Source organism: Pelophylax lessonae (genome assembly GCF_965119305.1).
Source record: "Pelophylax lessonae genome assembly, chromosome: 4".
In the NCBI taxonomy this organism is placed as follows: Eukaryota; Metazoa; Chordata; class Amphibia; order Anura; family Ranidae; genus Pelophylax; species Pelophylax lessonae.
Genome location: NC_138771.1, coordinates 626137925 through 626164292, shown reverse-complemented (window position 1 = coordinate 626164292; position 26368 = coordinate 626137925). Strand labels below are relative to the sequence as shown.

Below are 26368 nucleotides of genomic sequence, written 5' to 3'. Positions count from 1 at the left end.
TGGCCACCGAAGACCCAAACAAAGCCGCATTCGGCTCTAATTAGGTCTCCATGCAAAAACACGGAAGTGATGTCATGAGTGACATTTACTTCCAGGTACGGTCTGGCGCCAGATTTAAAAAAATGACAGCATTTAAAACAGCCAAACTTAGCGTTTTTGAATGCTTTACTGCAGAGGAGGGATTTGGGGTCTTTTAGAGCCCCAGATCCCTCCACAAGAGTACCTGTAAAGTAAAACAAAAATAAAAAAAATTTAAATGTACAAAAATGTCGGCCGATACCGATATATGCATTGACCAAAATATCGTTATGGGTATCAGCAACGAAAAACCGATATAGGTCGATCACTACTAGGAACACACGCTTCTGTACGCTCCTGCTCTACTTCTAGAATATGGGGACATAGCAATAAAAACCCAACAGAAGTTCTCAAAAGAAAACCAACAGAGGTTCTAACTATTTCACTCTCCATCCAGAATTTAAAATCTATTTTAGCTAGATATCCACAATAATGTTATTTAAAGGTACTCTTTCATTCCAATAGGCTTTCAGCTAGGATTTTCTAGCCAAATAAAAATCTAATTTCTATTTTGTAAGCATGCTAATGTTGGCTTACTCTGCACAGAGCTTTCGGTACTATTTCAGCCATCCCCAGCACATCCCAGGTTTGGTGCAATGAGCCTTTTATCTTTGGAATTAAACTGGTTATATTTTTATAGGGGAGCTGACACTGCAATTATTTTCTTACTTGAACTCTTGTAACAGGTGGCAACCCCCCCACCCTCCCCACCTTACGATGTCAGAAAAGGTTACTACAGTGGCCAAACTCTCCATTTACAAAATGTAAGCAAGTTAGAATAATTAAAATGGGGTACACGCTATATAAGAAAATCTGGCGAACGATCGTCTGATTTTCCCCGTTGTTTCACAGCAAATCGAAACCTATAAACGAAAAAAAAATTCGTACAAAAATTTTCGTATGACAAAGGCTTTTTTTTTTTTGGTTTCAGATCATGCGCAGTTTTTCAGATTTTTTTTCCTGTACGAAAATCGTTCGAAACATGACACGTTAAACAAAAATCATTCGTTCTGTTCCCATAGTTTGTCCCTTCAGGAATTTTCATATGAAAAGCTGGAATCGGCTGTCAAAAGTTGTGTACATACTATACGAAAATTGTACGAAAGTTCTTTGGATGAAAATTCTCGCCGGATTTTCTTCTAGTGTGTGCAAGCCTTAAGTCTTATAAAATCTGTTCATAGCATGTAATTGACCTAAAGAGGTTCATCTATCGTTTATCATTATTTCTGAACATACGTTGTAATTTCCACATAACGTGTAACTGTTTTTACTACACAAGCAGTTGCAGATTGTAATATTTACAGATTCTTGTTCTGCCTTTTAGTTGGAATACCTTAAACATTGTCCTTATTGAGAAGTATTACAATACTAATATAACCATCTGGTAATGTCTTCTTCATTTTCTCTCATCTGCAGGTCCTGCTGCTCTTCTCTTCCTCCTCTGTTCGATGGTTTCCTTTACTCCGGCCTAACACACAATATCAGATTATTGCCAGCAGAGAAACGGTGAGGAAAACTGGTGATGGCTACCAAAAAAGGGCCCAAACAAATCTGTATCACCCTGCAGGAGGAGGACAGACTCAGCCCCCTTCTGTCTGTATCGCCCTGCAGGAGGAGGACAGACTCATAGCCCCCTTCTGTCTGTATCGCCCTGCAGGAGGAGGACAGACTCATAGCCCCCTTCTGTCTGTATCACCCTGCAGGAGGAGGACAGACTCATAGCTCCCTTCTGTCTGTATCACCCTGCAGGAGGAGGACAGACTCATACCCCCCCCCCTTCTGTCTGTATCACCCTGCAGGAGGAGGACAGACTCATAGCGCCCTTCTGTCTGTATCACCCTGCAGGAGGAGGACAGACTCATAGCCCCCTTCTGTCTGTATCACCCTGCAGGAGGAGGACAGACTCATAGCCCCCTTCTGTCTGTATCACCCTGCAGGAGGAGGACAGACTCATACCCCCCCCTTCTGTCTGTATCACCCTGCAGGAGGAGGACAGACTCATAGCTCCCTTCTGTCTGTATCACCCTGCAGGAGGAGGACAGACTCATAGCCCCCTTCTGTCTGTATCACCCTGCAGGAGGAGGACAGACTCGTAGCCCCCTTCTGTCTGTATCACCCTGCAGGAGGAGGACAGACTCATAGCCCCCTTCTGTCTGTATCACCCTGCAGGAGGAGGACAGACTCATAGCCCCCTTCTGTCTGTATCACCCTGCAGGAGGAGGACAGACTCCTAGCCCCCTTCTGTCTGTATCACCCTGCAGGAGGAGGACAGACTCCTAGCCCCCTTCTGTCTGTATCACCCTGCAGGAGGAGAACAGACTCATAGCCCCCTTCTGTCTCTATCACCCTGCAGGAGGAGGACAGACTCCTAGCTCCCTTCTGTCTGTATCACCCTGCAGGAGGAGGACAGACTCATAGCTCCCTTCTGTCTGTATCACCCTGCAGGAGGAGGACAGACTCATACCCCCCCCCCCCCCTTCTGTCTGTATCACCCTGCAGGAGGAGGACAGACTCGTAGCCCCCTTCTGTCTGTATCACCCTGCAGGAGGAGGACAGACTCCTAGCTCCCTTCTGTCTGTATCACCCTGCAGGAGGAGGACAGACTCATAGCTCCCTTCTGTCTGTATCACCCTGCAGGAGGAGGACAGACTCATAGCCCCCTTCTGTCTGTATCACCCTGCAGGAGGAGGACAGACTCATACCCCCCCCCCCTTCTGTCTGTATCACCCTGCAGGAGGAGGACAGACTCATAGCTCCCTTCTGTCTGTATCACCCTGCAGGAGGAGGACAGACTCATAGCCCCCTTCTGTCTGTATCACCCTGCAGGAGGAGGACTGACTCCTAGCTCCCTTCTGTCTGTATCACCCTGCAGGAGGAGGACAGACTCCTAGCCCCCTTCTGTCTGTATCACCCTGCAGGAGGAGAACAGACTCATAGCTCCCTTCTGTCTGTATCACCCTGTGGAAGGAGAACAGACGCATAGCCCCCATCTGTCTGTATCACCCTGCAGGAGGAGGACAGACTCATAGCTCCCTTCTGTCTGTATCACCCTGCGGAAGGAGAACAGACGCATAGCCCCCATCTGTCTGTATCACCCTGCAGGAGGAGGACAGACTCATAGCTCCCTTCTGTCTGTATCACCCTGTAGGAGGAGGACAGACTCATAGCCCCCTTCTGTCTGTATCACCCTGCAGGAGGAGAACAGACTCATAGCTCCCTTCTGTCTGTATCACCCTGCAGGAGGAGGACAGACTCATAGCTCCCTTCTGTCTGTATCACCCTGCAGGAGGAGGACAGACTCATAGCTCCCTTCTGTCTGTATCACCCTGTAGGAGGAGATCAGACTCAGTTTCTTGTTCTTTCGTATTCTGCAGGATGCTGGAATATTTGATTCGTTGTCTGAGTGTGGTGTAGATACGTTGCGTGGTGTGCGGTGTCTGAAGGTCCCCAGTGATTGGATGCTGGAAGATGTGGAGGTACATTTCAGATTATATAGTGAATAAGCTGTGTATTTAATATCTGCAACATAGGTGATATTTTCTTCTTGTATCCACAGAGATCTGAACATTCATACAATGTTGAAAGCTTCTCCATAGAGGAGGCAGTGAAGAGCAGGTAACCCGATATATTCAATTTGTGTCAATCAAAAAGGTATTTAGTTATTCAAACCAGATTTTTCACTCTGTTTTAGTAAATCTCCCCCAGTGTATTTTGCCCAAGCTGAAAATAGGCTTTATAGCAGAACTCCATGTTGGGGAACCTAACCCTCCCACCCCCATCCTCCCGGGTGTTCGCAGTTCATTCTCAAATATTTGAATTATACTTTTTTGGATCCTAAAGTTTTTTCTTTCGTTCATTGAGGGACACGCCTCCTGATCTTCTTGACCATTGGGTTATACTGCCCCCTACAGGAGTAGGACACTAGGCAGAAAAAGAACTTGACTATGTGCAGTCCCAGGAGGTATACTCCCCCTCTCTGCTAGAGGTACTGCCTAGTTAGGAGTAAGGACCTAGTTCCTTGCTGGGATCTCTGGTCCTGGCAATTTTTTTTTTTCTTTTTTAGATAGGTTTTTTTCTCCTGGTGTTTTCCTGTGAGATCTACAATCAACTGCCAGACTGGGCGACAGGCTGGATAATCTAGATCCAGTGGTCACCCCAGTCTGGCCAGCGAGCGTGCGCAGACCTCAGCTCCGCGCTGGGTTGGCCGCAACTTAGCCCCACCGGGCGGTGACTGGCCCGCTTGTTAAACACCTCGCGAGGTCACATACGACCGGGTCTCGGCCTGCGTCGCAGCATTTCTCCTGGCCAACAGCCCCCCATTTCGATGGCGAGAAGGTTCTGTCTGGAGCAGTGCCTGCCTGGTTCCTGGTATGGTTAGTAGCTGTCCGCCCTCTCCCCCTGGAGGGTTTTGGGGTGGTAGCGGGCCCCTACCTGGGACAGTCATACCTCCGGGTTCCCCTCCTTCCCGTAAGGCCCCCTCCCTGAGTCTGATGGTCCTGTGGGTCATCTATTCCCCCCCCCTCATCTTCCCCCCAATCCCCCCTCCACCTTCACTGGGATTGTATGGTGGTCAGGCTGGGGATAGGGTGTTGTACTGGCGATGGAGGGCAGTGGGAGTTGCTCCGTCAGCAATCGGTATGTGGGGGGGGCTATATCTGTTGGGGGCTTCTTCCATAGCGCCCGCTTCCTGATCTGTGTCTTACCTGGGCCCTAGGAATCCCTCCTGGGTCCCTGGGAGCTTCATGGAGCCGCCATTTTTTTGTATCCTATGTGCTGTATAGGCTGGTGGCCATGTTTTTGTAGCAGTGGCGGTCATTTCTTTCTTAATCCGGCATTGAAATCAATGGCGGCCTTTACTGTGGAGCCTTCTGGACAGCATTTTTAGCTGTGGAGCCCCTCCTTATCCCCTGGTGCTGACTCCTGGGCTTCTTTCCTTCCTGGATGCCGTATGTGGAGTGCTTTGATCCTGGTGCTGCCAGTGACTACCTGGTGTGGTGGTGTCCTCTTCCTCTCTCTGCTGCAGGATCGTGGCGTGATCTGTTACTGGTGACCAAGGGTGTTACCAGCGCGGTGGGGGGTGTCCCTTGGCGGTTTCTTTTTGCACTTTAGGGAGAACCCTTAACCCTCATGGAGTCTTTTGAGCATATTTCCCCATCTGACCCCTTCTCAGATGTGGCTTGAATGTTGGTCTGTGGACCAGACCTCTAAAAAAGCCTTTAACTGATCTTCCCTTTCAATTGCCTGTTTGGAGCTACCCTGGATGACATCATTAAGAGTCTCACAAGGGGGAAGAGTACCTTTCTTCTGCAGGCTAGTAAGGGTAAGGAACCTCGTCGCAGACGTGGTCTGTCCTCGGCTCACAGGAGGTTTTTTCGTCCCTCAGGGTCAGCTGACAAGGGTTCAAAGCCTTTCAAGACCTCTTCGGGAGGATCCAAGCGACTTAGGTCTGGCAAGTCCAAAGTGGGTTTTTCCAGACCCGCAGACAAGGCTCCTCCTGCATAAAGGTGCGCTCTCACCCGTGCCTGGGGTGGGGGGATATCTTTGCTGGTTTCCGGATCCGTGGACTTCCCTGGTACAAGACAAGTGAGTCCACTAAGTGATACGGTCCAGCTACAAGTTTGAGTTTCGTTCTTGCCCTCCAGAAAGGTTCTTTCCTTCCAATGCATGTCTGTCCCTGGACAGATTGCAAGCCCTCTTTAAGGCGGTGCAAGACCTGTTGTTTCAGGGGTGATTGTTCCGGTTCCAACTTCGGAATGTTTTCAGGGGTTTTATTCAAACCTATTCACCGTTCCGAAGAAAGAAGGCAAGGTGCATCCAATTCTAGATCTCAAGGCTCTGAACTGCTTTGTGCAGGTACAGAAGTTCAGAATGGAGGTTTTTTCGCATGGTGGTGGCATCCCTGCATCAGGGGAATTTCCTTACCTCTATTGACCTCAAGGACGTTTACTTACACAATCCAATATGTGTCTATCACCAATGATTCCTCCTCTTTGCCGTGGGAGAGGAGCATTATCAGTTTGTAGCATTACCCTTTGGTCTCGCCTCTGCTCCTCGGGTCTTCACAAAGGTGTTGGCCCTGGTGCTGGCATTGTTACGCCAGTGAGGGATCACAGTACTGGGCTACCTGGACGACCTTCTCTTGCAAGCAGAGTCTCCTACTGCTCTGATGGACAACATGGACATCACTATTCGGACTCTGAGGGAGTTTGGCTGGATTTCTTCCACAAAACTGGACTATGTGGGTCTGACTCTGGATTCGGCTCTAGCCAGAGTGTTCCTTCCTCTGGACAAACTGCAGAAGTTGCATGCTGCGATTCATCTCTTGTTGTCCAGCAGGTGGTCGTCTCTCTGGACTTGCTTGAGGTGCTGGGCCTGATGGTTTCTACCTTTGATGCAGTCCCGTTTTGCACAGTTCCATACGAGGTCTATGCAAAGGGAGATCTTGGCTAAATGGGACAAGTGCCCAAAGTCTCTGGACAATCAAATCCAGCTGAGCCGAAAAACGAAAGGGTCTCTGATCTGATGGCTTCACTCTCCAGCTCTTCCCCATGACAAATCTTTTCTCCCCCTTTATTAGACAGTGGTTATCATGGATGCCAATCTGTCCGGGTGGGGAGGTGTCCTGGGTCGGAACTCTGCTTAGGGAGTTTGGACACTGGAAAAGTCCAGACTCCCGATCAATGTCCTGGAACTCCGAGCGATCAGGCTGTGCCTGAATCACTGGCTAGACACACGGTACACAAAATCACTGGCTAGGCACAAGTACACAAAAACACTGGCTAGGCACACAGTACACAAAAACACTGGCTAGGCACAAAGTACACAAAAACACTCGCTAGGCACACAGTACACAAAAACACTGGCTAGGCACACAGTACACAAAAACACTGGCTAGGCACACAGTTAACCCTTTGATCGCCCTAGAGTTTAACACTTTCCCAGCCAGTGTCATTAGTACAGTGATGGTGTATATTTTTTAGCACTGATCACTGAATTAGAGTCACTGGTTCCCACAAAGAGGCAGAATGTGCACCGCAATATCGCTGTCCTGCTATAAGTCGCTGATCGCCACAATCACTAGTATAAAACGAATAAAAATTCCAGATGTAGCAGAAAACATATTGGCCTAAATTGATAAAAAAAAAAAAATAGATTTTCTCTTTTTTTTTACATTTCTTATTGGATATGTTTTATAGCAAAAAGTAATAGTTTTTTTTTTTTTGTTTTTGTTTTTTTTTGTTTTTTTAATTGTTTGTCTTTTTTGTTTATAACGCAAAAAAAAAAAGTGATTAAATACCACCAAAAGAAAGCTCTATTTGTGGGGAAAAAAATTACATACGTTTTGTTTGAGTGCAGCGTCGCACAAACATACAATTGTTAAAGTAAAGGAGTGCCGAATCCCAAAAAATGTCCTGGTCATAAAGGGGGGTAAATCTTCCAGGGGTCAAGTGGATACATTTTATTGCCCCGTATTTACACAGATTTTCTGGTGTTTTCTTTCAGTGGTAGTGGATGTTTGGTGTCTGTGAGTGGCCTGGTGTCCTCTCGTTCCATGTGTGACATGAAGAGCGCGCACACCCAGCAGCGGCGAGTGCGCCCACACGGTAAGCAATTATACCTTTTCCTGCAGCAGCAGAATCCATGTGGCGGCTGACCCTCAATCTTCTCTCAACAGACAACTTCCTGCCACCCGGCGTCTCCATCAAGGTGATCCTGACTCAACCCGCCAGCCTAACATCAGTATCGGTCTATTTGGATGTGACGCTGGGCTCGTACCCGCTGGGGCTGCTTCCAGGGGCCACCGTGCTAATGCAAGGGCTGGAGAGGAAAGTGTCCAGGTATCCTATAACATGGCTTTGCTAGCTAGCCGGGCTTTGCATGTTTTTCTTCTCCCATCCCCCCTTCTGTACTCAGCATTCCCATAATACCTCTGGATCCCGATCATTTGGGTGGCCGGGCATTGACAAATTTTCCATAAACCTGTCACAAGAAAATTGCGAGGCTGTCATTGGTGTCTTTGCATTTGTTCCAAACGTGATTTTATGTCTAACTGGCTTTCATAAGACTGATGAAGACCAGCTGGCTCGTTGGTCTAGGGGTATGATTCTCGCTTTGGGTGCGAGAGGTCCCGGGTTCAAATCCCGGACGAGCCCTGTTTTTTAAACAGAAACATCTGTAGTTTATTTTTTAACAATTCGTTTTAAAGCTCTTGTCATGCGACTTTGGACATAAGAGTCGCATGACAAGTCGAAAACCCATCCTTTTAAATCACTTTAAGACCGGAATGATTTGCCCCCTAATGACCGGGCCGTATTTTGCAATTCGGCTTTGCGTTATTTTGACGGACAATTGCGCGGTCGGGCGACACTGTACCCAAATAAAATTGGTGTCCTTTTTTTTTTCCCATAAACAGAGCTTTCTTTTGGTGGTATTTGATCACCTCTGCGATTTTTATTTTTTGCGCTATGAACAAAAAAAGAGTGACAATTTTGAAAAAAAAAAAAACAATATTTTTCACATTCTGCTATATGACATTCTCAAAAAAAAAAAATTAGAAAATCAAAATTTAACATTTTAAGCCAATTTGTTTTCTGCTACATATTTTTGGTAAAAAAAAATCACGATAAGCGTATTTTGATTGGTTTGCGCAAAAGTTATTGTGTCTACTAACTACGGTAAAGATTTGTTATTTTTATTGTTTTTTTTTTTTACTAGTAATGACGGCGATCTGCGATTTTTTTGCGGGACTGCGACATTGCGGCGTACAGATCGGGACCCCTAACTGACATTTTTGACACTTTTGTGGACATTTCTACTGTAATCAGTGCTAAAAATATGCACTGTTACTGTAATAATGGCACTGGCAGGGAAGGGGTTAACCCTATGGGTGATCAATGGGTTAAATGTAAGCCTAGGGGAGTGATTCTAACTGTGGGGGGCGTGGCTTCTGAAATGAACATAGAGACATGTGATCCTATATAGAAGGATCACAGGGGCTCTATGATCATTTCAGGGAGAAGAACGGTCTGCTGTGTTTACAACAGCCGACCGTCCTCTCTCAGCGGGGAGCGATTTGAGAGTGTCAGGTGACAATCGGAGCCGCCTGACCCGTGCATCGGCTTCCCCGCTGCAGGGTGGGGGCGGGAGCGTGCCGCCGGAGGCGCGCGCTCGCCCCCTAGCTTCCCACGCACGACTGATGTAGGTCAATATCGGTTTGCGCAGGAGAGCCACCCTGCTGCAGTAAATAGGCGGCGGGTGGTTGGGAAGTGGTTAATGGCACCTGTTCAAGTTGGTGCGAAGTACAAAAGACAAATGACTCCTGCGCTTGAGGGGTTATCCTGAAACGGGTATCCTGAGAACGTGATTCAGGTTGAATGGACGTAGTCCCGGCTGTGCTGCCACTCTCAACAGGTCGTGGTAACCCAAACAGACTCTAAAAAAGGAACAGACAGAGGGCGCACCAGCCTAGCGCATTATCTTTAAAACAATTTATTAAAATAAAATGGCATACACATTGTACTCACAAAACAAGTAGGAACACTGGCAAACGTGCAATCAAGGACCACCAAGACTCTCCACTGGGCTTCCTCTACTGATGCAGGCCGTGGTGGGATGTGGACCTCCAAAGAACCTCTCACGTGTTTCGGGGTGTCCCCCCTACATCAGAGCTCTGATGAAGGGGGGACACCCTGAAATGCGTAAGCGGTTCTTCGGAGGCCCACATCCCACCACGGCCGATGAAGGGGGGACACCCCGAAATGCGTAAGCGGTTCTTCGGAGGTCCACATCCCACCACGGCCGATGAAGGGGGGACACCCTGAAATGTGTAAGCGGTTCTTTGGAGGCCCACATCCCACCACGGCCGATGAAGGGGGGACACCCCGAAATGCGTAAGCAGTTCTTCGGAGGTCCACATCCCACCACGGCCGATGGAAGGGGGGGCACCCTGAAATGTGTAAGCGGTTCTTTGGAGGTCCACATCCCACCACGGCCGATGGAAGGGGGGGGCACCCTGAAATGTGTAAGCGGTTCTTTGGAGGTCCACATCCCACCACGGCCTGCATCAGTAGAGGAAGCCCAGTGGAGAGTCTTGGTGGTCCTTGATTGCACATGTTTGCCCGTGTTCCAACTTGTTTTGTGAGTACAATGTGTATGCCATTTTATTTCAATAAATTGTTTTAAAGATAATGTGCTAGGCTGGTGCGCCCTCTGTCCGTTCCTTTTTCAAGTCGGTGCGACTTTGAAAAGGTGCCTGCACTACTTTGATGCGACTTTGAGCCCTTGTTCACACCGAATGCGGGTTTGAAATCACACTACTTCAGCACGATTTCAAAGCTGCCGGTTAGTGCGATTTCATGTGCGGCTTGTGCAAATCTTTGTGATTTCATGCACAGATGTCAATGAAAGTCGCACATAAAAGTGCCAAAAAAAGTGCAGGAAACGGTGCAAGTCGGAATCGCACCGTTCTGTTTATATATGTTTTCATGTCCTGCTGCTGATACCTGTGTTTGTTCTTCTTGTCATCTATCTAGGTCTGGAAAAACATATCTCCGCAGTGTTTCCACCACCTACATCAGGGTCCTGAGCCCTCCGACAGAAATCAGGTCTGTGCCAGGTCTTTATTAAATTAATATCAGCCTTTATGTAATAATAAACTTCAGCCGTTTGCAGACTGAACGATTTTTAGCTGGTCGAAAGCAAATTGGCCACTGACTGATAGAATAAACTGGTCATTTGTACATTTCTACTATGAACCTGTTTATTCTTGAGTAATTTTGTCATTATTTAAGATCACCGAGTAATGCAAGTCGTTGTGTTTTTTTTTTTTTGTTTTTTTTACAAACAACACTTACTTTTGGTGTTTTTGGTGATGATATTATTGCGAAAGTAGCTGTTTTTATCAAATCTACAAGCATAAATGTAAAAAAAAAAAAACATAAATAATCCCTTTTTCTACTTTAATCACTGAATATAAAAAAAAAAGTATTGTTACTTTAAATGGTGTAGATATAAAATTTAATTGTATCAATTTATTATAATAAGATTTGTCCTATTTAAATGACACTCGAACTATAATTCTAGTACAAAGCACTGCTGTTATTTACAAATTAAATTAAGGATTTTTTTTTTTTCAGTTGCGTGCTTGTTTTTAATGCAATAAATAAGCATACAATATGAGTAAAAATGAAAAAAAAATGTATTGGTTATAAAAATAGATAAAACAAATAAACAGCAAGAAAATCGTGGTTAAATCAGAGTTCCACCCGGAAAATTTTTTTTTAGATAAAAAATACCCCGGGACAGTCAGGGCTAGTGCATTTCAGCACAGATAGCCTCTGAACTGTCCCGGGTCGCACTTACCTTTTAGAAGAAATACTTACCTTGAAAATGTCTTCTCCAGCGCTGCCATCTCAGGTGTGGGCAGCTGAAGCCAGGGCGTCCTCTTCGGTGACGTCGGAGTCCCAGAATGCCCAGCACCGGCCCTGCTTGTCACTTCCGGGGCAGGCGCGTCATCCCTGCACAGCTTTTGGGCATGCCCAGAAGCTGTTTAGCAGGGAATGAGGCGCCCGCACCAGAACTGACGAGCGGGGCCGGTGCAGGCGCATTGACTCCTGGGAGCGATGACGTTCATATCCCAGGAGTCAATGCAAAGGAAGAAGTGACGGCACTGGCCGCAGCCGCAGAGGGAGGAAGAGGAAGGAAGGCGAGTATATTTTCTTTAAAAACAAGGTAAGATAATAAAAAAAAATTTTAATTATCCAATTCGTTTTCAGGTACATTTAAAGCAAGCGGGTGGTGCAAAGTTGGTTTTGAGGGTGGAACTCCGCTTTAAGGGAAAAAAGTAGTTCATTAGGGCTGATTAGGGTATACTAAAGATTAAAAAGGGGTTAAAATAACACATTTTATTTAAAAGAAATGTATATATTTTTTTAGGTTGCTTTAACTTTATGTAAATTGAAACGCGCCTCTTCCATCTGCAGATGAATGAATTAGTAGATACACATAGTAACATTGTTACTTTCGTATCTCTATTTCATGTCTGAACAATGTTTGTAAACACTGTGTTAGAAGGTCCTTTTTGACAGCAGCTGCTGTATTTACACAGCAAAACCAGCCATTTTGACAGCCAGGAAATGTCACCAAGCATAAAGGTGGGAGCAGCAGAAGGGCAGGGCATACTACACATGCCCTATGTACATTGGGGGGCATGTGTACCATGCAAAATGTACACAATTGGTTAAAGAGGTACTAAAGGCCGATGTCGGCTGATGTCACAGAGTCACTCCAGGCTTCATTTTGTCGGGATCCACTCAGATGCTTGATTGACAGCTGGCTCTGACTTCCAACACGCAGTTGAGTGCCAAAGCTGGCTGCTCCTGCTCCCCCCCCCCCCCCGCCCATCAGCCCCGCGCTCCACTAAGTCCTGGAGAGGCACAGCAAAGAGTGGTGACTGAGAACTGAGCCATAAGCGGTCATGTGATCGCTCCTTTTTGTGGGCTTAGAGCCAGCAGGGGACAGCTGCAGCAGCATGGAGGGGAGTATCTATGTTTTTAATTTGTGAACCCCAAGCTTCTCCTTAAAAGTGTAAATAAAGTCAAAACATTTTTTTTTCAGTTTTGGATAGTGTGGAGAGGGATTAGAACACCTATATCAGTGATGGCAAACCTTGGCACCCCCGATGTTTTTTGGAACTACATTTCCCATGATGCTCCTCTACACTGAAGAGTGCATGAACATCATGGGAAGGAAATGTTGTTTCTAAAACATGCAAAGAGTACTACCCATACAGTTCACCAATAATCGAGCTCCTGGGTGCCCAATCAACAACCCTTTACCTGAGTACATATGTAGAAAGATGATCCGCACATCGGTAGTTGCTCTTAAAAAAAATCTTCATCTTTATTCAGGAACCACAGAACACAACTGCTGATAAGATCAGTTGACGTGTTTCAGCCTATAAGGCCTTAGTCATAACTGAGTTTCTAAAACATCTGGGGTGCCGTGCCAAGGTTCGCCATCACTGACCTATATGGTTTTTAACTGCTCTCTGTGCCCCTGTTAGGGAGGGTTACTGTTACCATCAAAAGTTTAAAGAATCCTAAAATTTGGGTTCCCTGCAGAAAAGTAATAGAGGGGAAATCTTCCAATGGGGACACTAGTTCTGGTGACTTGGGGGGGGGGGGGGGGGCTGCAAGGAATGACCTTCATTTGCAGGGATTTCCTCTCACTTCCTGTTTGGCTAAGGGACAGAATGTAAAGGAAAATCTCCCTAATGGAACACAGATGGCAAATAAACCCTCCTTTACCCTATCCAAAATGAAAAAAAATAAGTTTTGCCTATAGTTCTACTTTAAGTCTCACTTTATGATTAGGTGCTTGAAATATCCGACATCTAGGCTTTCTTGGTGTTCATTTTTTTTTGTCCTACCTTAAATCTTGACTGTGCTTCTTTGTCCCCCCTCATGCTGTATACAGTGACAGCGGTCACCCAGCTGCACCTCTTGTGCTATTCAGACAGCTTTCTGGTTTGCCTTCACCCCAGCGTGCCGTGTGCTCAGTGACCTGGGTCCTCAGTGTCACCTTGTCCTGGGACTGCTCCATGTGTTGCAGCACATTCTCCCAGGTAAGCATATTCCATATCTTCCCGTTACAGCGCCTGCATTCTTTTCAGTCCAATCATTCTATATTCTAATTGTAGCTAGAGAAAAATTGTGCTGTGTCCATTCTAGATGACTTCCAATCGATGGCCCAGACCATGGTCAATAAACTAGTTTTGTAGTGTGTGTGTGTGTATGTGTGTGTGTATGTGTGTATATATATATATATATATATATATATATATATATGTGTGTGTATATATATATATATATATATATATATATATATATATATATATATATATGTATATATATATATAATATAATATATACACACACACACACACAGACCCATACAACCTCATACACTCATATATATATAGAAGTGTATGGGTCTGTGTATATGTATATATATGTGTGTATGTATGTGTGTGTGTGTGTGTGTGTATATATATATAATATCCCTGGTGATTGGCTACAGTGCTCATCTATGAGATGCATTTATTAAAGGAACCCAGTGCCGGAAATGATGTCGGCATTGGTCTCTGGGACTCCAGCCATGTTCGCGGGACCCCGGGATTTACTTGCAAACCAGGGACAGTCTCTGCAAATCCGGGATGCTTGGGGGGTATGTTAAAATGGTTTAAATTGTAAAAGGCTAGCACTTAGGATTAAAATTACTTTTATAGTGCAATATGGTGAGCTGCTGCTGGTATAAAAAGGGAAGTGCCTTAAAAAGTGTTCCGTGAAGCAGCGCATGTTAAAATGGTTGTAAACCTCAGACATTAAATATGAACCAAGCATATCCCTCTATAGTTAGTATTTGTCCCAGTCCAGCACTAAATGTCATTTCTGTCTGCTGCTTCGTTCACTTCTGACAAGTGTTCCTGACACCAAGAGAAAAAAGGTGACGGGAGGGACCTTCACACAGCCTGTAATTGACAGCCTCAGCTCTGTTCCTGTGTGCTGTGTGAAAAAGGGGAGGGGGGGGGGGTGTCCCTTCTCTCTAATCCAGGGATTCCAAAACTACGGTCCTGCAGCTGTTGCAGAACTACACATCCCATGAGGCATTGTAAAACTCTGACATTCACAGACATGACTAGGCATGATGGGAATTGTAGTTCCTAAACAACTGCAGGGCTGTAGTTTGGGAATCCCTGCTCTCAGACCTCTACTCACTGAGCTCTGCAGAGTGTGACTTCAGCTCCCCTCCCTCTTTTTTTTCTGAATTCTCACACAAGCTTTATAAATCCTGCACTTTGGAGGAATGTAGAAGAGAGGGCTGCAGATAAACAGGTACAACCTATATAGAAGGATTTGCTTCTACTCTATCAGCTGAGGCCAGACACTTAACTGAGTATATGTAAGGATTTGCAACCACTGACATTTTTGTAACATCAGTGATTCATTATCTTACACATGGCCATCCATTATCTTACACATGACCATCCATTATCTTACACATGGCCATCCAATATCTTACACATGACCATCATAAATTGGGATTGTACAGTCAGATTGTAATGGATGTGGGCAGCTTAAAGGCAACCTGTGCTTTGCACATACTCAACTCCCTTCATTCTCCTACCTCTCCTCATGGTAGTACAGTGTCTGATTCTTCCAGTGATTTGTATGGTACCATTGTACCGTTTCGTGCACCTAAACCTGACCGCTACCATCTGTTCTCTGTCTCCAGGGATCGTGTGAGCGCTCGCCCTACTGCGCCTCTCAGTCCGGAGTCTTCCGAGCAAATGCTTGGTAAGTGTAACACTAATTTCTCCCAGCACTTTTTTCTGATAGAGAAATTGACTTGCTTTTGAAGGTACGAGTTTGTCGTGTTTCTCAGTACCACAGCCTTCATTATGTAACCCATTCTTAAAATGTAGGCCGTGGTGCTGAGACTGTAGGTGTTCCCGGAGTTCTTTACCCTCCTTTCACCACTTGGGGGTCGATTCACAGAGTGGATATTATCTGCTTTCTGTTTTATGTTCCCATGTTTCTCAGAACCACAGCCTGCGTTATGCAACCCATTCTTAAAATGTAGGCCATGCTGCTTAGCCTGCAGGTGTTCCTGGAGCTCTCTCAGTCTAATGCCGCAGAGAGCGCTCTGTCATTGGAGGCCTCACTGCTGCTTTGTAAATGTTCCTTTGGTTATGGCAAAAACAAAAGCAAAATGCAATTGATGTCCACTTGGCCATGATGTCCCTGCTTGGTCTCTTTCTTAAAGCTGAAGTCTAGCATAAAAGGTTTTGGGCATACAGCACCAATCACATAACTATCCACTCATGAAGAATATCCTGCCTGCTGCTGGGTAATGTAAAAATACCTCCCTTCAGTAAGGCCAGATCCACTCACAATGAGGATCTGCTGGAGCTGCAGGGGTTTAAGAGCAGTGGCTGCAACAGAAAAGGGGATTGTGGGGTGCACCCTCCCCTTTTTCCTCCATGTTCTGTGAATGGACAAGGGGAGAGGAGAATGACATGATCTCTCCTCGTCTATTCACAGAACACCTTGCATTCATTGCAAAGAATACAATACTTTCTCACAGTGGAGGAGGGGAGAGTAAGAGCCCGCCAGAGCTCTCTGCTGTATGTCATTTCCTGTTAGGGGGTGGCTACGTTGGGGGATGCGTCTCTGGTGGCGGGGGGAGCACCCTATTGATGAGACTTATACACACTCACGGATATTGGAATTAGGGATAGACCAATATGTTTTTTTCAGGGCTGATACCGATATTTTGGTCACAACGTATCGGTATCGGCCGATATTTTGTACATTTAAAGTTTTGAAAAAAAAGACAATTTTTTACACAAATCTGGTACTGAACATGTTAATTTTTGTTTAATGCCTAATGGCTGGCTTGCTGGCACCCTGTGGTGGGTGGCTGGCTGGCACCCTGTGGTGGATGGCTGGCTGGCACCCTGTGGCGGGTGGCTGGCTGGCACCCTGTGGTGGGTGGGTGGCTGGCTGGCACCCTGTGGTGGATGGCTGGCTGGCACCCTGTGGTGGATGGCTGGCTGGCACCCTGTGGTGGGTGGGTGGCTGGCTGGCACCCTGTGGTGGGTGGCTGGCTGGCACCCTGTGGTGGGTGGCTGGCTGGCACCCTGTGGTAGGTGGGTGGCTGGCACCCTGTGGTAGGTGGGTGGCTGGCACAGGGGCTGTGGGTGGCTGGCTGGTACAGGGCCTGTGGGCGGCTGGCTGGTACAGGGCCTGTGGGCGGCTGGCTGGTACAGTGCCTGTGGGTGGCTGTCTGGCACCCTGTCTGTGGGTGGCTGGCTGTCTGGCACCCTGTGGTGGGTGGCTGGCTGTCTGGCACCCTGTGGTGGGTGGCTGGTACAGGGCCTGTGGGTGGCTGGCTGGCTGGTACAGGGTCTGTGGGTGGCTGGCTGGCTCGCTGGTACTGTGGCTGGTTGGCTGGGACAGGGCCTGTGGATGTGGCTGGCTGGCACCGGGCTGCTGTGGGTGGGTGGGTGTATGGCTGTGATACACTCACGTGAGACTAGTCCCGACTCCAGACGAGGCTGTCCAAGGCAAGGGAGGCGGCCTAAGAAGGCAGAATGACGTCCCTAAAATATCGGCCAGTTCCGGCGCCAATACCGGCCCCCGATAATCGGTCTATCCCTGATTGGAATGATTTCCTACAAGTTCTGTCTGGGAATTGCAACCTGAACAGAGGCAGCCTTACCTTGCTGAATGGTCTCCAAGGGGATATATCCTCTTTGATTTTGGATAAGTTGATAGTAGAGAAGACCCGTTGATGAGTGTTAAACTGGATAATTTAACCTTTTAAAGGCTGGTGTTATATGAATTATGGGAGCACTCCCAGCTCTCAAATAATCTTTCCTTTCCCCTTTTTTTATTAATGTATATAATCCTGGATCCTGATGAAGCCCTCGAATAGGGCGAAACGAGTCGATATGCTGTCTTTCGAATCTCATCAGTATCAAGTTTATTAGATGTCCACTGGATCACAACATTGTTGTATTGTCCATATGAAATGCCTTTTAATCTTTTTTTAATTTTCTATCTACTAATAAAATGTTACAATTTTTTATACTTGAATTTTGTATAAACTGCTGCTTATATCATCATTAGGCACCTTAAAATCCCTATTTTGTCCCGATCGTTTTCTCCCTGCTGGAGAGCGGACGGGAAACCATACTATTTCAACGTTAAGCTAAGCTTTAACCAATGGCAGCGTTGTCACCTTCTCGTCAGCGGTTTCCACAAGCACTCCATCACGACACGTTGGTGCGGAGGAGAAGGCGTGAACAAGACTATTTTCTCCTCTGATAGACAAGCTAATAGCATTTCCTTCACCCACGGGCCCCACTCAGCAGTCGCCCACAGGTGTTCGGTGCAAGCTGGGTCCCAAATGTCCTATCTGGTAACTGCCATTAGCACACCCTCCATTTGCATGAAGGGCAATCCTGATTGAGAGTTGTAGTATATCCGTTGCCTGTACCTTACACTGGAATGACTTGCAAGCTGCAAGATAATCCCACCACCTCCTTTTCTGTGAGGGACAGAAAGTCTGGAGCAAATGGAACGTGCAAAATTCTGAGAAAGGCAAGTGATTTTTTTTTTTTTTTTTTTTATCATAGCAACTCTAAGTGCCGGTTCACACTACTCCGACTTGTCAGGCGACTTGGTCGCCTGACAAGTAGCTCCCAATGCTGTGCAATGGAACCGTTTTAATCAGAGCGACTCAAGTCGCTCCGACTTAGAAAAAGGTTCCTGCACTATTTTTTGGCGAAGTCGGAGCGACTTGCATTGACTTCTATTATGAGAAGTAGTTTGCAAGCCGCGATGAAGTCGCGCTGCACGGGCGACTTCAAAGTCGCCCGAAGTCGGGGGGCGACTTTGAGTCAGATTAGTGTGAACCGGCCCTTAAAGGCTTTTAACTTTCTCTTTGGAAGCTGAAGAGGCTGTTATTATGATATACCTATAGTTAAGCTACAAATGTAAATACATAAAAATTTGTGTATAGCTATATACTGTATGCAGGCGTGCGCAATTCCTATCACTGGGCAGGTTTTTTTGTTAACATGTAGCCCTGCCCTGGTCTTTATGGACCTTGCTTTGTGCTCTGGTCCAAATCATTTGGTGGAGGGGGGATTATGGTGTGGGGTTGTTTAACCACATCTGGATCGGAAGATTTCCCCCCTTAATGACCAGGCCATTTTTTTGTCATTCGGCACTGCATTACTTTAACGGACAATTGCGCGGTCCTGCGATGCTGTATCCAAATAAAATTGATGTCCTTTTTTCCCCACAAAAATAGAGCTTTCTTTTGGTGGTATTTGATCACCTGTGCGATTTTTTTTTTTTTTTTTTTTTTTTTTACAATTCTGAAAAAAAAAAAAATATTTTTCACTTTCTGCAATATAACATTCCCAAAAAAAATTTTAAATCAAATTTTCATCCTTTTAGGCCAATTTGTTTTCTGCTACATATTTTTGGTAAAAAAATTGCAATAAGCGTATTTTGATTGGTTTGCGCAAAAGTTATCACGTCTACAACTAGGGGAAAGATTTATGTATTTTTTAAAAAAAAATTTTACTAGTAATGGCGGCGATCTGCGATTTTTAGCGGGACTGCGACATTGCGGCGGTCAGGTTGGACCTCCTAACTGACATTTTTGACTCTTTTTGGGGGGACCAGTGACATTACTACAGTAATCAATGCTAGAAATATGCACTAATCAGTGCTAGAAATATGCAGTGTTACTGTAATAATGACACTGGCAGGGAAGGGGTTAACCCAGGGGCAATCAAAGGGTTAAGTGTGAGCCTAGGGAGTGTTTTCAAACTGGTGGTGGGGGGGGGGGGGTGGGCTTGTGAAATCAATGCAGAGACCTGTGATCCTAAATAGGAGGAACACAGGAGCTCTGTATTGATTCCTAAGAGAAAAATGGTCTGCTGTGTTTACAACAGCAGACCGCCGTTCTCTCTTTACGGGGAGAGATCGTGGGTGCCCGGCGGAAATCGCACCCGCCGGCCCCGTGGATCGGCTTTCCCGCTGGCAGGTGGGCGCACGCATGCCTCCAGGATCGCTCCCGTGGACCGCAATACAGGTATGGCGATTTGCAGGAACCTGCTACCGTAGAACTGCGGCGGCTGGTAGGCAAGTGGTTAAAGACATGGATGAGTGAGTTTGGGGTGGAGGAACTTGACTGGCCTGCACCTCAACCTGATAGAAAACCTTTAGGATAAATTAGAGCCAGGCCTTTTCGTCCACGTCAGTGCTTGACCTCACAAATTCGCTTCTGGAAGAATGGTCAAACATTCCCATAGACACACTCCTAAACCTTGTGGACAGCCTTCCCAGAAGAGTTGAAGCTGTTATAACTGGAAAGGGTGGGCCAACTCAATATTTAACCCTATGGACTAAGACTGGGATGCCATTAAAGTTCATGTGCGTGTAAAGATAAAATAGCTAGATTGGAGGTTATTCTAGTTCAGGTTTGGGGTCAAAGGTCAGGGTTGTAATGGTATCGTGCACTGGGACACCATTTTGTCAAGCAACCATCTTGTCTCAGAGAGCAGCCATCACAGGTAAACCAAAAAGCACTCATTTACCAGCCCCCACCTTATCCTAATTAACGTTAGTATGCAAGCTTCAAAGAGCTGTTATCTCAGTAGACAGGAAGCCTGGCAGATGTACAGGTCGGGTCATAAACGAGCAAGCCATTAAGACTGACCAGGCTGAGTCGTAAATACCACACTGCCCAGCTGGCCATTAGAACTGTAATACATTCACACACAAATTCATAATTGTAAACACAGCCAAGATATGTCTCTAGAAAGTATATATTTGGATGAGAAATAAAATACCAAACTAATTAAGATCATACATGATTACGATCGCTCCCATGGAAGACAAGCTAGCTGTCAGATGCCTTACGGTCAGAGGTTATTAGGAGATAACCTGTGTTTGGTGTCTATGAAAATAGACATCAATACTGCACAAGAATATATCAGTTTCAAGAAGGCAACTGGTAGACCTTGGAAGATATGAATTATGTTATAAATCTGTCAAAAAAGGGAGGTTCCCTGGCATTTGCTGAGCCTCAGGGCCGCCCATGGCCCCAGTGTTTATTGGTCAAGGACCTCTGGTGACACCCCCTGCAGGTCAGAGAAAAAGAGAGAAGCTGATGAGTTTCTCAGTTCTCATTTTAACATCAAGCAGTAACATCGCTCAAGGGAAGAACCGATCACACATGCTCAGCTTCTGGAACTCTGATAATACAAGGACATTGGCTGCAAGTATTTTCATTTCTAATTCTTTATCTATTCTTCTAAATTGCTGAATTGTGTCTCTATTTTTTTGTAATCCCTTTTTTTGTAAATATTTTTATTTGCACCAATTTTAACCTTTTTTATAATTAAACCTTATTTTGAAAAGTGTTAATTTTGTCTCTAAGCTCTTAACGCAAGCTAACCAAAGAACCTGCCTCTTGATGTGTAGAATAAATCCTCTGGACACTCCTGTCTGCTGTGACAGCGCATGTTACAGATGATTATTCTAAAGTCACAATTGGTATTTCTAAAATTACGAGCATAGAGGTGGTGGCAGAGAAAGGGTTAATTGCTTAATTAGCCCGGTGACAATCGATGCCTGCTGGCATCTAGATTGTGGTCCCGCAAGCTGGACAATCTGTGTGCCGGGTGCACCCGAGAGTGGCATTGTTACGCAAGTGAAGGCAGGGTGTGAGATATCCTGGTCTTTGGTCACGAGTTGGATGAGAAGGCCAGGGGTCTGATGCCCGCCACCGTCACAAGGGTCATTTTGTTTTAGACCGGTTTATAAAAAAAAAAATAGATTTTTTTTTTACATAGTGTCAATGTCTGTTTGTTTTAGGTAGGCTAAACAAAAAGCAAAACACGCGCTATTGTTTCTGAGCCGTACTACGGGTATGCAGCCATCATCAGGAGTAGGAGACCTTTATTTTGGGTTGTTCTTTGGTGGTGGGTTATGGTAATGACAAAAAATACATTTCAAAAAAATATTTATTTTACTATTTGGGGGGATATTCATTAAAATTTACCACCAAATAAATGCCCAACTTGTATAATTCACCTGGAGTCATTGCAAACTGAGATGAAAATGCTGTGCAGCGCAGGATGGAATATATACCAAGGAGCACAGTGTTCGGTGTGGTATGTCATGTACTGCACAGTGTTCAGTGTGCTATGTCATGTACTGCACAGTGTTTGGTGTGCTATGTCATGTACTGCACAGTGTTTGGTGTGCTATGTCATGTACTGCACAGTGTTCGGTGTGCTATGTCATGTACTGCACAGTGTTCGGTGTGCTTTGTCATGTACTGCACAGTGTTCGGTGCGCTATGTCATGTACTGCACAGTGTTCGGTGTGCTATGTCATGTACTGCACAGTGTTCAGTGTGCTATGTCATGTACTGCACAGCATAAAGAATCGAGGCCTCTTGTTACTGTGCTAAAGACGTGCAATGCATGTAAATATTTTCTGGGGTGTGTATTGTACTCAGCGCTGACTTGTTCATCATTCTAATTTTTATCTCCAGTGTGAAGGCAGAGGACGGCTCAGGGGAGGTCCAGCTGTACCTCCAGGATGACGCAGTCTGTCTGCTCCTGGCCATGCCCAGCAGCCTCTGGGAGGCGCTGCAGAGACAAGTTCTGGCTAGAGGGAAAATAACAGTGAGGACTCGGGGCAGAAGTGAACTGCCAGTAAGTTTCAGTCTTTTTCTTATTTCAAGGTGACTTTTATTAAATGTTTTACCATTTGTGCAGATGACTAAACTTCAGGGCGAGTCATTTTCTCCATGGAAACACCATCAGCTCTGCTCTATTGGCACTCAAGGACAGAAATATGTACAGAGATGTACAACCATTCAGTGTACCCACTGACTCTACATAATGTCAGATTTAAACTCAACCTGCACTGTAATGCCTTCTTCCCCACCTACACATAATCACGCAACCATAGATCCCCCGCCACTATGCTCCGGGAGCAAGGAAAATACTAGGTATGGAGGAGCATGTGACTCACTCTGCTTCTTCCCATGTGACAACTCTTGTGCTTGGTGATTAGCCTGGCACTTTCACATGAGAGCAGGTAGAGCATAGGTCTGGTCCCCCGCTGCCCACTGTGGTTTCACCCAAAAGTGTGGTATAAGTCTGGTCCCCCGCTGCTCACTGTGGTTCCATCCAAATGTTTGTCATAGGTCTCCACCAAAAGTTGTCATAGGTCTGGTCCCCCTCTGCCCTCTGTGGTTCCACGCAAAAGTTTTTCATAGGTCTGGTCCCCCCCTGCCTTCTGTGGTTCCACACAAAAGTTTGTCATAGGTCTGGTCCCCCCCTGCCCTCTGTGGTTCCACACAAAAGTTTGTCATAGGTCTGGTCCCCCCCTGCCCTCTGTGGTTACACACAAGTTTTTCATAGGTCTGGTCCCCCCTACCCTCTGTAGTTCCACCCAAAAGTTTGTCATAGGTCTGTTCCCCCGTTGCTCACTCACTGTGGTTCCATCCAAAAGTTTGTCATAGTTCTCCACCAAAAATTGTCATAGGTCTGGTCCCCCTCTACCCTCTGTGGTTCCACACAAAAGTTTGTTATAGGTCTGACCCCCCCCCCCCCCCGCCCTCTTTGGTTCCACCCAAAATTTTCTCATGGGCCTGGAGCCCCCGCTGCCCACTGTGGTTCCACCCAAAAGTTTGTCATAGGTCTGGTCCCCCCCCCTGCCCACTGTGGTTCCACCCAAAGGTTTGTCATAGGTCTGGTCTCCCGGTGCCCTCTGTGGTTCCACCCAAATGTTTGTCATAGGTCTGGTCCCCCCCCGCCCTCTGTGGTTCCACCCAAAAGTTTGTCATAGGCCTGGTCCCCTGCTGCCCACTGCGGTTCCACCCAAAAGTTTGTCATAGGTCTGGTCCCTCCCCCCTGCGGTTCCATCCAAAGGTTTGTCATAGGTCTGGTCTCTCCCCCCTGTGGTTCAATCCAAAGGTTTGTCATAGGTCTGGTCCCCGCCCTCTGTGGTTCCACCCAAAAGTTTGTCATAGGCCTGGTCCCCTGCTGCCCACTGTGGTTCCACCCAAAAGTTTGTCATAGGTCTGGTCTCTCCCCCCTGCCCTCTGTGGTTCCATCCAAAAGTTTGTCATAGGTCTGGTCCCCTGCTGTTCACTGTTCCACCCAAAAATTTGTCATAGATCTGGTCACCCCCCTCCCCCCGCCCTCTGTGGTTCCACCCAAAAGTTTGTCATAGGCCTGGTCCCCTGCTGCCCACTGCGGTTCCACCCAAAAGTTTGTCACAGGCCTGGTCCCCCGGTGCCCACTGTGGTTCCACCAAAAAGTTTGTCATAGGTTAGGTCCCCCCAAGCCCTCTGTGGTCCCACCCAAAAGTTTGTCATAGGCCTGGTCCCCCGCTGCCTTCTGTGGTTCCACCCTAAAGTTTGTCATATGTGTGGTCACCCTGCTGCCCACTGTGGTTCCTCCTGCAGATTCCAACGTCACCAGTTTTTGCAACAAAATGTAAAAATGGTTTGAAATTTAAAAATAACCATTTCATTAAAAAAAAAAAAAAAAAAAGTTTAATGATGATAAATCGGGAAGCTGTTCTTACCTGCACTTCCACAAACATCTCCTTTCCCTGGTCTCTATTGCTCTAAACCTCACATAGAAACTCACAATTATCTCCATAATTTTAAGGAGCAAAAAAAAAAAAAAAAAAGTTCAATAATCTTTGCAAGACCACCAAGAATCCCTCAAATATTACACATGCATTCATTTGAACAGATCTGTGTGATAATACCTTTAGGTAGCCCTGTATGGATAAAGCATAGGTTTGATGTAAAGTCCAACTCCTGTTCATAACCACCCCACCCTGGATAATTAATGTGTCCAAATTACCGCTTGTTCCCCAGAGTGAAGAGCACAGCGAAGATGCCCTGGTGGATCATGTGAGCTTCCTCATGTCCCGTCCAGCTGTGTCCCGTCCCCTAGTTGTGACATTCAGACAGACCGGCACTAGCAGAGCCCAGGCCTCAGGTAATGACTGCTGACTTGTACATTTGATCGGGTTAAGTTCAGGACTCTGCAGGCCAATCAAGTTCCTCCACCCCAAACTTGCTCATCCATGTCTTTATGGACCTTGCTTTGTGCACTGGTGCGCAGTCATGTTGGAACTGGAAGGGGGCCATCCCCAAACTGTTCCCACAAAGTTGGGAGCATGAAATTGTCCAAAATGTCTTGGTATTCTGACACCTTAAGAGTTCCCTTCACTGGAACTAAGAGGCCAAGCCCAAACCCTGAAAAACAACCCCACACCATTAACCCCCACCCCCCCCCCCCCCCCAACCCCAGCAAATGATCTGGAGCAGTGCACAAAGCAAGGTGTATAAAGATATGGATGAGAGAGTTTGGGGTGGAGGAAGTTGACTGGCCTGCACAGAGTCCTGACCTCAACCCAATAGAACACCTTCGGGATGAACTAGAGCTCAACCTGCGAGCCTTCTCGTCCTAAATCAGTGCCTGACCTCACAAATGCGCTTCTGGAAGAATGGACACACTCCTAAACCTTGTGGACAGCCTTCCCAGAAGAGCTGAAGCTGTTATAGCTGCAAAGGGTGGGCTGAATACAGCGGGAGCGAGCCTCCGGCGGCGCAAGCACCGCCCACAAGGGGAGGAGTCAAGCGACGTAGGTCTACGTCGTTGGACGGGAACGAGCCACTGTGCCGCAGTAGAGTGACCGGGGGTAAAGTGGTTAAAGCAGAACTTAACCTATCAATTTATTGGTTTTATTGGTTTAAAAAAAACGTACATTCCTGGCAAGGCGGGAAAGCTAACTGTCACATTTGCTTGTGCTCTCAACCAACTGTCAATCCACCAAATGGCTGGAGTCATAACTGATCACATGTGCAGCACCATGGCATCTGCAGATCAAACAGCAGCTAAGATGGGCAGCTTCCTTGGCTGAAAAGGATAGGAGGGTTTAGTTCCGCTTTAAATTTGAGGAAATAGATGGGGCCAGAAGAGTACAGCAAGGTGAATATAAGTGAGAAAGGTGGAACACCGGAATTTGATTTTTATAGTTTACAATTCTTTTCCTTAAATTTGGAGCCTTTTGCCCGTTCATTTTAATGCTGTCTTCTGCTTTTTTACTTGATAATGATTGCATACTTTGTTTCCCCTCCCCCACAGCGGCCCAGTTTACCAGATTCACCCGAGGGGACAGAGACTACGTAACGCGTGTGCCGTCACCTCCCACTCTGACCTGCATGCAGCTGCAGGAAGTGGAGCCCCGCGAATTGTGTCGCCTGATCAGAGAGCGCCAGTCACGTGCCAGTTAGACCCGCGTGCCTTCCAGATGTATATTTTCTTCTAGATTAATCAGGAATTCTGCAGAATGTATATTTTTGTTATAAAGCAATATTTATTCTTTGTTAAAGATGATCTAATATATTTATATGCCAAATTATATTGTCAGCATGTGCAATATATTTATTATATACCTTCATATGGGCTGCCATATTCCTTTATTAAATGGGAAGATAATCCAGTGGGAAAGGCCTAGCTACACTTCACTCTAAGAATGTTTTCCTGCAGGAGTTCAGTAAAAACAGTGGAGGAGTGACTTTTTTTTTCATTTTTTTTCCCCTAAATGTAACCTGTTCTTTCAAGTAAACCAGAAAAAAAAAAAAGAAATCGGGGCAGCCATTG

General features: G+C 46.2%; 1 protein-coding gene across 1 annotated transcript in view; it reads left to right on the top strand.

Moving 5' to 3' along the window:
• CTC1 (CST telomere replication complex component 1) overlaps positions 1 to 26074 on the top strand; it is an 80807-nt gene extending 54733 nt beyond the window's left edge. Inside the window, exons 14-24 of the mRNA XM_082256252.1 lie at positions 1495 to 1584; positions 3453 to 3554; positions 3635 to 3693; positions 7582 to 7682; positions 7754 to 7916; positions 10611 to 10682; positions 13555 to 13702; positions 15373 to 15434; positions 22225 to 22387; positions 24574 to 24697; positions 25850 to 26074. Coding sequence (XP_082112378.1) covers positions 1495 to 1584; positions 3453 to 3554; positions 3635 to 3693; positions 7582 to 7682; positions 7754 to 7916; positions 10611 to 10682; positions 13555 to 13702; positions 15373 to 15434; positions 22225 to 22387; positions 24574 to 24697; positions 25850 to 25998 — 1233 coding nt within the window. The 3' untranslated portion in view covers positions 25999 to 26074. The remainder of the gene's footprint in view (positions 1 to 1494; positions 1585 to 3452; positions 3555 to 3634; positions 3694 to 7581; positions 7683 to 7753; positions 7917 to 10610; positions 10683 to 13554; positions 13703 to 15372; positions 15435 to 22224; positions 22388 to 24573; positions 24698 to 25849) is intronic.
• The last annotated feature ends 294 nt before the right edge of the window (positions 26075 to 26368 follow it).